Below are 14,318 nucleotides of genomic sequence, written 5' to 3'. Positions count from 1 at the left end.
AAGTTTACATACCTTAGCCAAATTTTCACAATTCCTGACATTTAATCCTAGTAAGAATTCACTGTCTCTTATTCGGACATTTCACATTCTTAAAATAAAGTGGTGATGCTAACTGACCTAAGACAGGGAATAGACAGGGAATTTCCAATTTCCAATTTACAAGGATTAAATGTCAGGAATTATAAAAAACAGAGTTTAAATGTATATGGCTAAGGTGTATGTAAACTTCCAACTTCAACTGTATATATACATATATATATTATGAAATAAAAAATATATATATATATATTTGTATGTATGTATGTATGTATGTATAATTTTTTAAATTTCACTTTATTCACAATATTTTCTTAAGTCTATTTCTTGAACTGCATTGTTGGTTAAGGGATTGTTAGTAAGCATTTCACAGTAAGGTCTACACTCGTTTTATTTGGCGCATGTGACAAATACAAATTAGATTTGACTTTGGTAAGACAACATGTTGTATTCAGGTTTCTGAACATTGCCGATAGAAACAGAATGAATTGAGCGGACACGATTCCATATTCTATCAGACAGACAATCATATCTGTTCTACATGATACATTTCTGCCTGAACCTTCTCTTACATCCCCTAAACAGACCCCATTATTCCATGTAATATACAGTGCATAACATTCAAGGGGGGTCTTTGATTACTTCTCATTTGTGAATGAGAGGCTCTGACTCTCTAATAGATCAGTATGGGTCAGATGACTGACCTGAGGCTGACAGGTGCTCCAGCACCAGAGGGGAACTGGAACAGTCCGTCTGACGGCCTCTGTTGACTGGCTTCTGGAAGACACGCAGGGAGATCAACTACAGTCCCACTACATCATGACCAGTGAATGTAATACTCAATGTAATTACAATACACTCAAAGTATTAGAAATACAACTAATACTATTTGACATCAGGTCTGCCACAGACAGATACCCTGCCTACCTCTGTAGGCTTCCAGCTGCGTTGTCAGAACCTTCCGGATCTCCTTCACCCACGTTGTTTTTACCTCAGACGTTGGGGCCTGAAATACAATGGTGAAACCTCTCAGTTTTGTTTTATCTAAATAGAGTCTGATATGATTTCTGTATCATTGTAAAATAAACTTTAGACATGTAGTCTGTAGCTGTTGTTTGGGCAAAACCACTCACCTGAACGATGTACACCTCCTCCCGTGAGTTGCACCAGACCTCAAACTTCTTGTTGTCACCTTTGGCGTTCTCAGTGATGCCCACAGCACTCATCTGATAGAGGGCATACATTTTGGAAGCTGTTACCTTCTAAAAGCTCAATTTTAACTCACTTGTAATATTAAACACTGTTAGACCTACTACAGACAGACAGACACACAGGCAGGCAGGCAGACATATGGACAGACAGACAGACTCACGTTGAGGGACTGTTTGAAGCTGTAGGAGGGGGCTTTCTCGTAGCCCTCCCCGTTCTCCTCCCGTCTCTTACAGAAGAGCAGGGCCTTCTCATGCAGGAACAGGTGTCTCTGCATGGGCTTAAAGCGGGCCAGGTCCTTGACCTTGGCATGACCTTTCTTGTGTTCTGTCCACACACTGAATGACCCCTGCATCAGCAGCCGTCCCAGGTCGCCCATGTTACCCTATCAGAAGAAGGGTCACAGGTCAGGAGAAAGTTCATGTCTCATCAGAAGCTATGGTGCTGCAGCCTTATGTAATTTTGACATGTTGACACAATCTCTAAAATAATGTGATGTTGACGCCATGAAAGGAATATGCAATATATTTCAGAGAATGTGAAGTTGATTGATGATGAACTCACATCGTATCCAGTGATAGCGATGAGGTGCATGGAGTCGTTGACAGCCTTCAGGATGCCCAGGATGGAGGTGAGCGCCTCCTGCAGGTCTTCTGACCCCTCACAGCCCTTACTGTACTTCAGCAGCTCCTACAACGCACACATGCACATATTGAGTTATGTTGATCAGCAATGAGACATTATGAAAATAAAGGAGTGGACCAGAATGCTCTTGTGAATCATGAGACAACGTATATACTGGTCCTACCTTCAACAGGAGCTGGTATTTGGTGATCCTCTGGACCGGTTTCAGGAGATAGGAGTCCAAACCCAGTTTATGTTCCAGCTTCTTCTGACACTCCTGTTCCAGACCAGAATAGGGAGAATACATTAGTAGGGGATAACAACCACTTAAGCCTGAAGCTGTTGGGTGTGTACCTTAGGAGAGGTGTGTACCTTAGGGGAGGTGTGTATATGGTGTGTACCTTAGGGGAGATGTGTATATGGTATGTACCTTAGGGGAGGTGTGTATATGGTGTGTACCTGGAAGAAGGAGCAGTCGGAGCACTGTCTCCACAAGCTCTCAGAGCGAGGTTTATTCTGACAATACTTCTCATAGATCTGCAGGTCTGTCATCTATGAGATAGAGAGAGAGAATAAAGAAAAGAGAGAAATACCCCTGCATCACAAACACTTCACTACAATCAGAGTAGTGATTTAGACACAACATATTCCAGTTCAATCTCCAAACACTCACCCTCTCCAGAAAACACCGACCCACAAGTTCCGGGCAGTCTTCGTACTCTTCCAACTCCCTCAGAAAGGTCCTGGAAGATCATAAAGAAGAGTGATGCAGAGAGAAAGAGATGATCAATTAGTCAGTACAATGCCTGGGAAGTCCTATCACTGTGTAAGCACCATTAATAACCGCTAGGGGGTGCTCATTTACCTCTTGTGGAAGTGGTAGATCTCTGGCATGTTGCCAAACAGCACATCTTTCTTGTTTTGCAGAGGAATGGGCATGAGACTGGCCATGGCTGGGTTGTCCATCTCTGAGGCATAGCCCTGAAACACCCAATAGGACGAACACAGTTAAGACCGATACGCATGCGTGAGAGGTTTCAGATGGTCCAGGGGAGAGGGATAGAGATACACACCTGTAGAACACAGAGCAGTTCCTCCACGTATGCCCTCTCTGTCTCCAGCAGCTCATTCATTACATGTCTCCATAGAGAGAGCACAGTCAGACATAATGTAGACAGTTCAGGCTTACATGATACAGACACCAGAGGATAATCATTATTAATCTCTATGGGTGAAACGCTACACACAGAAGTCAGAGAAACACCACAGACTCACAGATATGCAGTCAGATATAACAACGGACAAAACACGGACCAAACATACTTTCTGAGGATGGCCAGGTTCTCGTCCTCCTCTGACATAGAGGCACTTCTGTTGCTCTGTAGCTGGCCCTCCACCTGAGAACACACCACAGGATGAGTGTCTGCTGAAACTACTGGAGCTAGTGTCTTATTTGACATGCATACTGCAGGTATGATCATTTCTACCCAACAGTTAAATACAAGAGGGACCTCCACTTACTTTTCTACAGCTGACCCTGTTCACAGAGTCTCCCTCTGAGCAGCTCTTCTCCAGCACTCTCTTTGCTATGGGGGAGAGAATGAGAGAGTGGAGGAGCTGAGGTGGGATATTAACAAGATACACATATCTAAATATACATTGACCGATCTAGTTAAAATAACATTAACCCTATGACAGGACTGTATGTGTGATGACAGGGTGCTGATGATGTGTATACAAGGACATAATGGTACATAAGGACTGATAATACTTCAGGACAGGTGGTATATAAGGACTCACCTGGCGAGGACAGTGGGGACTTGATGGCTTCAGGCCTTGGGGCCACAGGCTGGACTGGCCTGGTGTGTTTGGCTGCTAGCTTCTTCAGACTGACCCTCCTCTTCTCAAACATCTCCTGCATGGACACCTGCTTCTGGAACACCTTCTCCACTTGGTCCTGAGGGAGGAGAGGAGAGAAGGATGAGAGAGGAGGAGAGGAGAGAAAGATGAGAGAGGAGGAGAGGAAGAGGAGCAGGGAGCAGAATTACACCCTGGAACCCTAAGTTTTTGATAGCTGTTTGTTTGCTGTGTCATCTTTTCTTTACATTTAATTGATCACATTATGATGACATTTTAATGACACGAATCCAGGTCTGAGTGCATGTCCGAGTCATAAAATTGGATCCCCTTACTCTGAACTCCAGGTTGAGCACTGTTTCGTAGTCCCTGCAGATGGCACTAGGATCAGTCAGTTTGTTCTGTCCTGCTGTATCCAGGTATCGCTCAATCTCCTGCAGCGCTGACTCCGCCCCGTCATGTGACTGACACTTGTCCACGGGCTGAGAGGCCAGCAGGTAGATGCCATCATCACACCACTTAGCAGCCTGGGAGAGAGGGGGGTTGAGTGTGTGTTTTTAGGGGTTTATGGGGCGGTGTGTGTGTGTGTGTTTCTACATGCATTTGATTTAGTTTTTTTAAACTTTGTGTGTATGTGTGTATACACTACCGTTCAAAAGTTCCGGGTCACTTAGACATTTCCTTGTTTTTGAAAGAATAGCACATTTTCTGTCCATTAAAATAACATAAAATTGATCAGAAACACAGTGTAGACATCGTTAATGTGAGTCGCAGCTGGAAACGGCAGATTTTTAATGGAATATCTACATAGGCGTACAGAGGCCCATTATCAGCAACCATGTGTTCCATTGGCACGTTGTGTTAGCTAATCCAAGTTTATCATTTTAGAAGGCTAATTGATCATTAGAAAACCCTTTTTGCAATTATGTTAGCACAGCTGAAAACTGTTCTGATTAAAGACGCAATAAAACTGGCCTTCTTTAGACTAGTTGAGAATCTGGAGTATCTGCATTTGTGGGATCGATTACAGGCTCAAAATGGCTAGAAACAAACAATTTTCTAATGAAACTCGTCAGTCTTTTCTTGTTCTGAGAAATTAAGGCTATTCCATGCAAGGAATTGCCAAGAAACTGAAGATCTCGTACAACGCTGTGTACTACTCCCTTCACAGAACAGCGCAAACTGGCTCTAACCAGAATTGAAAGAGGATTGGGAGGCCCCGGTGCACAACTGAGCAAAAGGACAAGTACATTAAAGTGTCTAGTTTGAGAAACAGACGCCTCACAAGTCCTCAACGGGCAGCTTCATTAAAAAGTACCCACAAAACACCAGTCTCAACGTCAACACTGAAGATGGGATTCTGGTGCTCTAGGAAGAGTTCCTGTCACTCTAATGTACTTGTCATTTTGCTCAGTTGTGCACCGGGGCCTCCCACTCCTATGTCTATTCTGGTTAGAGCCAGTTTGTGCTGTTCTGTGAAGGGAGCAGTACACAGTGTTGTAAGAGATCTTCAGTTTCCTGGCAATTTCTCGCATGGGAATAGCCTTCATTTCTCAGAACAAGAATAGACTGACGAGTTTCGGAAGAAAGTTCTTTGTTTCTGGCCATTTTGAGCCTGCAATCAAACCCATAAATGCTGATGCTCCAGATGCTCAACTAGTCTAAAGAAGGCTAGTTTTATTGCTTCTTTAATCAGGACAACAGTTTTCAGCTGTGCTAACATAATTGCAAAAGGGTTTTCTAATGATCAATTTGCATTTTAAAATTATAAACTTGGATTAGCAAACACAACGTGCCATTGGAACACAGGAGTGATGGTTGCTGATAATGGGCCTCAGTACGCCGATGTAGATATATATGTAGTAATTTACAACATTAACAATGTCTACACTGTATTTCTGATCAATTTGATGTTGTTTTAATGGTTAAGAAAAAAATAATGTTTAAAAAAAAAGTAAATTTGAATGGTAGTTGTATGTGTGTGTGTTTATGTCCCTCTCACCCTCTCCAGGCTGTGGTGCAGCTCTATAGCTCTGAGTAAGTGGTCTTTCTTTGCTCTCAGGTAAGTGCTCAGTTCCTCGTTCACGGCTCGGAGCTCAATGCATTTGGGCTGGATGGAGTCCTCAGCATAGTGGGTGTTATGAATCAACTCGTCACCCTCACGGGCCAGAGCCTGGGCTCGGTCCAGTACCTCCTACAGAGGGAAAGGGGGAGAGAGAGAGAAAGGAAGAGAATGGGGTACGAGGGAGAGAGAGATGGAAAGATAAAAGAGAGATGCAACATTATTGATTTCTATACGTACTCTGGATAATACATGTCTATCAGTGTGTTTGTTTACTTACACAGACTCTCTCCTCGTGGCTGCTCAGCTCGCGGAAGATGTGATCAGCGTGGGCTGGGCTTATCCCCACCTCCGAGAAAGCTGTCAATCTCTCTGCCACCTGGTCCAGCAGACACCTCACCTGGAACAGTAGCACAGCAGTTAGAACACACACAGGTTGGACACATACAGACCAATGTAATGACATTTGGTATGACATACACACAACGTATACTCAGATCTGGTTGTACATGCACACACAGACATGGTGTACAAAGATCAGGTGTGACATGCACACACACACACACACACACAGGTGGCCGTGTCAATGCCCCATAGGTGTACCAGGATCAGGGGTGTAATTGCTTCAGAGATCTATTTAGTTTGTAAGGTGTATGTTGCTCTCTGGCGTATTGCTCTCAGGTACTGTAACTAGTGTATGTTACCCATGGTGTACAGAAGTCAGGTGTGTGTAGTCATGTGATGTCCCACTCACCTCTCTGTAGTTGTGTTCAAAGTGACGGAGTAGCAGACATTGCTCCAGCTTGGTCTTATGTCTCTCCCAGAACTCATCAAATGCCCGTTCTGTCTCATTCAACTGGGAAAGCAGTCTGATTGAGGAGAGGGAGAGAGGGATAGAGGGAGAGGAGAGGGGGTGGAGGAAGAGGAGAGGGGGTGGAGGGAGAGGAGAGAAGATGGGTAGAGGAGAGGGGAGGAGAGAGATGGGGAGGGAAAGATGGTGAAAGGGTAAGAGAGAGAGAGAGGTAGAGATGGAGCAGAGGGTGTGAAAGAGAGAGATGGGTCGAATGGAAAGGGAAAGATTGAGATAAAGAGGGAGAGAAGATTAGAAAATAGGAGACATGAGACATTTTCTGCTATTCCTCTGTGTGTTTTGCACACTCTACTGAGTTGAATGTGAAAGATGCCAGCCTGTTTTGTCTTCTCTGTCACCAGTGTTCTCCAAAATATTCCTTCTGACCTCAGAGGACCAAGCACTGCCAGTCCTTATCATGGTGAGGAGCAAAAGCTGTTATGTGTTCTCACCTCTTGCATTCATCAAGTCCTCCAGTGTTCTATATTTCCTGTGCATCTATGAACCAAGTGTTCTAGGTGTCCTGAGTGTGTTCTAAACCTAATGTTCTAGGTTCCCAGTGGGTGTTCTACCTCAGTGTTCTAGGTTCCCAGTGGGTGTTCTACCTCAGTGTTCTAGGTTCTCAGTGTGTGTTCTAACCCCAGTTTTCTAGGTTCCCAGTGTGTATTCTAACCCCAGTGTTCTAGGTTCCCAGTGTGTGTCCTAAGCCCAGTGTTCTAGGTTCCCAGTGTGTGTTCTAAGCCCAGTGTTCTAGGTTCCCAGTGTGTATTCTAACCCCAGTGTTCTAGGTTCCCAGTGTGTGTTCTAACCCTTATGTTCAAGTTTCCCAGTGTGTCTTCTAACCCTTATGTTCAAGGTTCCCAGTGTGTGTTCTAACCTCTGTACGGTGGCCAGGTTCTCCAGTTCGTCCTGGTTCATGTTGTGGTCTGGGTCTCTCACCACTGGCTCATTAATACTCTCCAACAGTCTGCTGCCCTGTCCTAAAGCCACCAGCAGATCCTCCTGGAGACGCAAACACATCAGGGGAATCAAATACACACGCCAACACCAGCACTCTGATATCAGTGGTGTGGGACAAGACAATGATTTACTTAGATTTAACCCATCATGTTATTTTGTGTATTCATATTTCTGGAGGTGTGTGTTTGTGTGTGTGTGTGTGTGTATGCACGCGTGTGCATGTGTGTGTATGTGTGCGTGTGTGTGTGTGCGTGTGTGCGTGTGTGTGCGTGTATGTGTGCGTGTGTGTGTGTGTGTGTGTGTGTGCGTGTGTGCGTGTGTATGTGTGTGCGTGTGTGTGTGTGCGTGTGTGCGTGTGTGTGTGCGTGCGCATGTGTGCGTGTGTGCGTGTGTGTGTGCGTGTGTGTGCCTGCTCTGTACCTTCATCTTGCTTTTCTTGTTGATGTGTGTCCCCAGTAGGTTGCTGGTAGCCTGGATGTCATTGGGTAGTTCGGTCTCTGCTAGCTCTGTCCCAAACGACTGCAGGATCTGAGCTGTTCTCTTTACCATCAGAGCAAAGCCCTCAATGGCCTTCACACAGATGGATATAGTACATTGTTAGAAAATAACATGCATATCTTGACTGGGAAAAAGGTTATTAGTCCAACACTAGGAAACTGGGCCATGGTTCTGGTGTTTATGCTGTGTATTCACTGTGTGTTTGCTGGATGGTTACCACTGTGTGTTTAATTTATTAGGATCCCCATTAGTCGATGCCAGAGTATGTGAGCGGAGCTGGAACGGAGCAGGGAACTTTGGCCTTCTCGTCGAGCTCCAATTTCACTTGAGTAGCGCTCACACTTCATGAGCTCAGGGCATGCCTGACCCAGCATGCATTTGTAGTCTATTTGTGTGCTGCTATAGCTCCTTGCTTTAGCTACTGTCATGGAGTTCACTAAATATTTTCATAAAGAAATTGATTAAACACCCAGTTGCTAAATCAAGGTGACTTACAAAGATGAGTACCAAGAGCAAGAGAGGGAGTGTGGTGATTTAGTGTCCACAACTAAAGAATCATTGTGGAATCTGAAAAGACACTTATCTCAAAAAACCATTACTGTTTTTTGATGTCATTCGTTAACTTTCACTGCTATGCGGATGACACACAGCTATACATTTCAATGAAACATGGTGAAGCCCCAAAATTGCCCTCGCTAGAAGCCTGTGTTTCAGACATAAGGAAGTGGATGGCTGCAAACTTTCTACTTTTAAACTCGGACAAAACAGAGATGCTTGTTTTAGTTCCCAAGAAACAAAGAGATCTTCTGTTGAATCTGACAATTATTCTTGATGGTTGTACAGTTGTCTCAAATAAAACTGTGAAGGACCTCGGCGTTACTCTGGACCCTAATCTCTCTTTTGACGAACATATCAAGACTGTTTCAATGACAGCTTTTTCCATCTACGTAACATTGCAAAAATCAGAAACTTTCTGTCCAAAAATGATGCAGAAAAGTTAATCCATGCTTTTGTTACTTCTAGGTTAGACTACTGCAATGCTCTACTTTCCGGCTACCCAGATAAAGCACCAAATAAACTTCAGTTAGTGCTAAATACGGCTGCTAGAATCCTGACTAGAACCAAAAAAATTGATCATATTACTCCAGTGCTAGCCTCCCTACGCTGGCTTCCTGTTAAGGCAAGGGCTGATTTCAAGGTTTTACTGCTAAACTACAAAGCATTACATGGGCTTGCTCCTACCTATCTTTCTGATTTGGTCCTGCCGTACATACCAACACGTACCGTAGGGTCACAAGATGCAGGCCTCCTAATTGTCCCTAGAATTTCTAAGCAAACAGCTGGAGGCAGGGCATTCTCCTATAGAGCCCCATTTTTATGGAATGGTCTGCCTACCCATAAGAGAGACGCAGACTCGGTCTCAACCTTTAAGTCTTTACTGAAGACTCATCCCTTCAGTGGGTCATATGATTGAGTGTAGTCTGGCCCAGGAGTGTGAAGGTGAACGGAAAGGCTCTGGAGCAACGAACCGCCCTTGCTGTCTCTGCCTGGCCGGTTCCCCTCCCTCCACTGGTTCCCCTCCCTCCACTGGGGTTCACTGCCTCTAACCCTATTACAAGTCACTGGCTTACTGGTGCTCTTTCATGCCGTCCCTAGGAGGGGTGCGTCACTTGAGTGGGTTGAGTCACTGATGTGATCTTCCTTTCTGGGTTGGCGCCCCCCCCTTGGGTTTTGCCGTGGCGGAGATCTTTGTGGGCTATACTCGGCCTTGTCTCAGGATGGTAAGTTGGTGGTTGAAGATATCCCTCTAGTGGTGTGGGGGCTGTGCTTTGGCAAAGTGGGTGGGGTTATATCCTTCCTCTTTGGCCCTGTCTGGGGGTATCATCGAATGGGGCCCTCCTGTCTCAGCCTCCAGTATTTATGCTGCAGTAGTTTATGTGTCGGGGGGCTAGGGTCAGTTTGTTATATCTGGAGTACTTCTCCTGTCTTATCCGGTGTCCTGTGTGAATTTAAGTATGCTCTCTCTAATTCTTTCTTTCTTTCTCTCTTTCTTTCTTTCTCTCGGAGGACCTGAGCCCTAGGACCATGCCTCAGGACTACCTGGCATGATGACTCCTTGCTGTCCCCAGTCCACCTGGCCGTGCTGCTGCTCCAGTTTCAACTGTTCTGCCTGCGGCTATGGAACCCTGACCTGTTCACCGGATGTGCTACCTGTCCCAGACCTGCTGTCCCAGTCCAACTTTCTAGAGACAGTAGGAGCGGTAGAGATACTCTTAATGATCGGCTATGAAAAGCCAACTGACATTTACTCCTGAGGTGCTGACTTGCTGCACCCTCGACAACCACTGTGATTATTATTATTTGACCATGCTGGTCATTTATGAACATTGGAACATCTTGGCCATGTTCTGTTATAATCTCCACCCGGCACAGCCAGAAGAGAACTGGCCACCCCTCATGGCCTGGTTCCTCTCTAGGTTTCTTCCTAGGTTTTGGCCTTTCTAGTGAGTTTTTCCTAGCCACTGTGCTTCTACACCTGCATTGCTTTCTGTTTGCAGTTTTAGGCTGGGTTTCTGTACAGCACATTGAGATATCAGCTGATGTAAGAAGGTCTATATAAATACATTTGATTTGATTTGATGACGGTCTACATGTAACAGTATAAATTTAGACCGTCCCCTCGCCCATACTCGGGCGCGAACCAGGGACCTTCTGCACACATCAACAGTCACCCTCGAAGCATCGTTACCCATCGCTCCACAAAAGCCGCGGCCCTTGCAGAGCAAGGGGAACTACTACTTCAAGGTCTCAGAGCAAGTGACGTCACTGATTGAAACGCTATTTAGCGCCCACGCTAACTAAGCTAGCCGTTTCACATCCGTTACATACATACTATGTGCACATGCTAAAAGAAAGGAACGAGGTGGGTAGATAACTAAGTGTGTCATAGTAGCAAAGTATTTATAAACAAAAAATCTGATCTCTTAAACGTTTTGCAAATTTTTGTTCTATTATCCATACAATAAGCCATAATTGATTTTGCCCAATAGGCCTGGCATTTTCCCATGTTCAAGGAGCTTTCCGTTTTGACTAGGTTATTTTGACTAAAAACCTTTAAAAAAATACCTAAAGAATACCTAAGAAAAATAAAACAACTCTGCATCTCTGCCCATCCTGGCAAGAGTGGCAAAAAGGGTGTTTAGCATCCCCAGTGGCTCTGCAAGTGTGAAGAGGATACTCTCCTCTGCTGGCCGACTCTCCAGGCACCATCACATGAGCCTGACGCCACAGACTGGCCAAACTTGTTTCTACAAATTCATTGAAAGGCACTAATAAGTCATTTTTTGTTTTAATTTGTATTTAATTCTAAGTAAGTCACAGCATATATGCGCATTTAGAGAATGATTTAATACAACTAAGTGTTTAAATGCTGAGCGCATTATGTCCCTACCAGCCTATTGTGTCGCACTTGCAAATGCACAATTTATTTATTTGTAGGCTTTAGCCTTGAAATAATTGAAACAATTTAGCCTAAAGAATTATATTTTTTTGTCTGGCTCCTGACTTATTTAGAGTGTTAATATGCGGTTTAATATGACATGTCGCCTATTTGAAATTATGCTCACTTCTTACATTCACCTCTTCATGTTTATTCAAATATAAATTAGAATCCATATGGTTTGGTTTCAATACTTAAACACCAATTGGTAGATCCAGGTAGTCACAAAAATAGATGGTTGTTGGTTCAATTGTGATTTTAATGAATGGAGCGAATTTGGAGAGGGATTTTTTTCTTCATGTGAGCACGGAGCGGTTTTTAGCGGAGCGGTAGGAAAGGACATGGAGGGCCAGAGCGGTGTGCTGCACCTCTCCATTAACGATGGGCGGGATTTACAACCACTCATCTCCGCTCACATGCGCTGGCCGACGTCAATGGCAACAGCTAGTCTTACTGGGGTCCGACACATAATGAAAAATACATTACAGTCAAAATACTTTACAATTTACATACATTTAAAAACATTAACATGTAGTGTGTGTGCGTGTGTGTGTGTGTGTGTGTGTAGTCAGTCTTCCTCAACTGACTGACTCAGTCAGTCTTCCTCAACTCTTAGCCAAGAGGGACTGGCATGCATATAATTAATACTAGCCCTCTGATTACAATGAAAAGCAAGAGGTGCGACTCTGTTCTGGGCCAGCTGCAGCTTATCTAGGTCTTCTTTGCAAATCAAATCACATTTTATTGCTCACATACACATGGTTAGCAGTTGTTAATGCGAGTGTAGTGAAATGCTTGTGCTTCTAGTTCCGACAGTGCTGTAATATCTAACAAGTTCACAATAACCACCTTAAATCACACAAATGTAAAGGGATGAATAACAATATGTATATATAAATATATAGATGAGAGATGGCTGTGTGGCATAGGCAAGATGCAGTAGATGATATAGAATACAGTATATTCATATGAGATGAGTAATGTAGGATATGTAAACATTATTAAAGTGGTGTTATTTAAAGTGACTAGTGATACCTTCATTAATCTATTTATTATGTTGTTGTATGTGTTGAACTGCTGTGCTTTATCTTGGCCAAGTTGCAGTTGTAAATGAGAACTTGTTCTCAATTAGCCTACCTGGTTAAATAAAGGTGAAATAAAATGTTCTTTAAAAAAAAATGTAGGATATTATTATTATACATTATTAAAGTGGCGTTATTTAAAGTGACTAGTGATACCTTTATTAAATCCATTTATTAAAGTGGCCAGAGATTTGAGTCTGTATGTTGGCAGCAGCCACTATCTTAGTGATGGCTGTTTAACAGTCTGATGGCCTTGAGATATCTGTTTTTCAGTCTCTCGGTCCCCGCTTTGATGCACCTGTACTGACCTCGCCTTCTGGATGGTAGCGGGGTGAACAGGCAGTGGCTCAGGTGTTTGTTGTCCTTGATGATCTTTTAGGCCTTCCTGTGACATCAGGTGCTGTAACTGTCCTGGAGGCCAGGTCGTTTGCCTCTGGTGATGCGTTGTGCAGACCTCACTACCCTCTGGAGAGCCTTATGGTTGTGGGTGGAGCAGTTGTCGTACCAGGCGGTGATACAGCCCGACAGGATGCTCTCGATTGTGCATCTAAAAGTTTGTGAGTGTTTTAGGTGACAAGCCACATTTCTTCAGCCTCCTGAGGTTGAAGAGGCGCTGTTGTGCCTTCGTCACCACACTGTCTGTGTGGGTGGACCATTTCAGTTTGTCCGTGATGTGTATGCCGATGAACTTAAAACTTTCCACCTTCTCCACTACTGTCCCGTCAATGTGGATGGGGGGGGATGCTCCCTCTGCTGTTTCCTGAAGTCCACGATCATCTCCTTTGTTTTGTTGATGTTGAGTGATAGGTTATTTTCCTGACTCCACACTCAGAGGGCCCTCACCTCCTCCCTGTAGGCCGTCTCATCGTTGTTGGTAATCACTACCACTGTAGTGTCGTCTGCAAACTTGATGATTGAGTTGGAAGCGTGCATGGCCACGCAGTCAGTCATGGGTGAACAAGGAGTACAGGAGAGGGCTGAGAACGCACCCTTGGGGGCCCCATGTGTGGAGGATCAGCGGGGTGGAGATGTTGTTTCCTACCCTCACCACCTGGGGGCGGCCTGTCAGAAAGTCCAGGACCCAGTTGCACAGCTCAGCTGTAGTCAATGAACAGCATTCTTACATAGGTATTCCACTTGTCAAGATAGGATAGGGCAGTGTGCAGTGTGATGGTGTCGTCTGTGGACCTATTGGGGTGGTAAGCAAATTGGAGTGGGTCTAGGGTATCAGGTAGGGTGGAGGTGATATGATCCTTGACTAGTCTCTCAAAGCACTTCATGATGACAGAAGTGAGTGCTATGGGGCGATAGTCATTTAGCTCAGTTACCTTAGCTTTCTTGGTAACAGGAACAATGGTGGCCATCTTCAAGCATGTGGGCAGAGTAGACGGGGATAGGGATTGATTGAATATGTCCGTAAACACACCAGCCAGCTGGGCCGGCAGCCTTGCGAGGGTTAACACGTTTAAATGTTTTACTCATGTTAGCCACGCTGATGGAGAGCCCACAGGCTTTGGTAGTGGGCCGTGTCAGTGGCACTGTATTGTCCTCAAAGCGAGCAAAGAAGTTGTTTAATTTGTCTGTGAACAAGACGTTGATGTCCGTGACGGGCTGGCTTTCATTTTGTAATCCGTGATTGAC

At 44.5% G+C, this 14,318-nt stretch overlaps 1 protein-coding gene across 21 annotated transcripts in view; it reads right to left on the bottom strand.

Annotated features, from left to right (window-relative positions):
• LOC139380607 (guanine nucleotide exchange factor DBS-like) overlaps positions 1-14,318 on the bottom strand; it is a 64,498-nt gene that overhangs the window by 5,054 nt on the left and 45,126 nt on the right. For 16 of the 21 annotated variants that reach the window (XM_071123462.1, XM_071123463.1, XM_071123452.1 and 13 more), the window contains exons 7-25: positions 8,019-8,168; positions 7,516-7,640; positions 6,543-6,657; positions 6,069-6,188; positions 5,729-5,920; positions 4,062-4,253; positions 3,670-3,826; positions 3,391-3,455; positions 3,193-3,266; positions 2,943-3,009; positions 2,735-2,850; positions 2,543-2,612; positions 2,329-2,421; positions 2,054-2,146; positions 1,810-1,935; positions 1,409-1,630; positions 1,170-1,262; positions 964-1,042; positions 741-813 (exon numbers count right to left, since the gene is read on the bottom strand). In XM_071123462.1, coding sequence (XP_070979563.1) covers positions 741-813; positions 964-1,042; positions 1,170-1,262; positions 1,409-1,630; positions 1,810-1,935; positions 2,054-2,146; positions 2,329-2,421; positions 2,543-2,612; positions 2,735-2,850; positions 2,943-3,009; positions 3,193-3,266; positions 3,391-3,455; positions 3,670-3,826; positions 4,062-4,253; positions 5,729-5,920; positions 6,069-6,188; positions 6,543-6,657; positions 7,516-7,640; positions 8,019-8,168 — 2,222 coding nt within the window. The remainder of the gene's footprint in view (positions 1-740; positions 814-963; positions 1,043-1,169; positions 1,263-1,408; positions 1,631-1,809; positions 1,936-2,053; positions 2,147-2,328; positions 2,422-2,542; positions 2,613-2,734; positions 2,851-2,942; positions 3,010-3,192; positions 3,267-3,390; positions 3,456-3,669; positions 3,827-4,061; positions 4,254-5,728; positions 5,921-6,068; positions 6,189-6,542; positions 6,658-7,515; positions 7,641-8,018; positions 8,169-14,318) is intronic. The other 5 variants (XM_071123444.1, XM_071123450.1, XM_071123449.1 and 2 more) reach the window with 1 other exon arrangement.

Source organism: Oncorhynchus clarkii, chromosome 22 (assembly GCF_045791955.1).
Source record: "Oncorhynchus clarkii lewisi isolate Uvic-CL-2024 chromosome 22, UVic_Ocla_1.0, whole genome shotgun sequence".
Lineage (NCBI taxonomy): Eukaryota > Metazoa > Chordata > Actinopteri > Salmoniformes > Salmonidae > Oncorhynchus > Oncorhynchus clarkii.
Note: the sequence above shows the minus strand (reverse complement) of the source record. Positions and strands in the feature narration are given on the sequence as shown.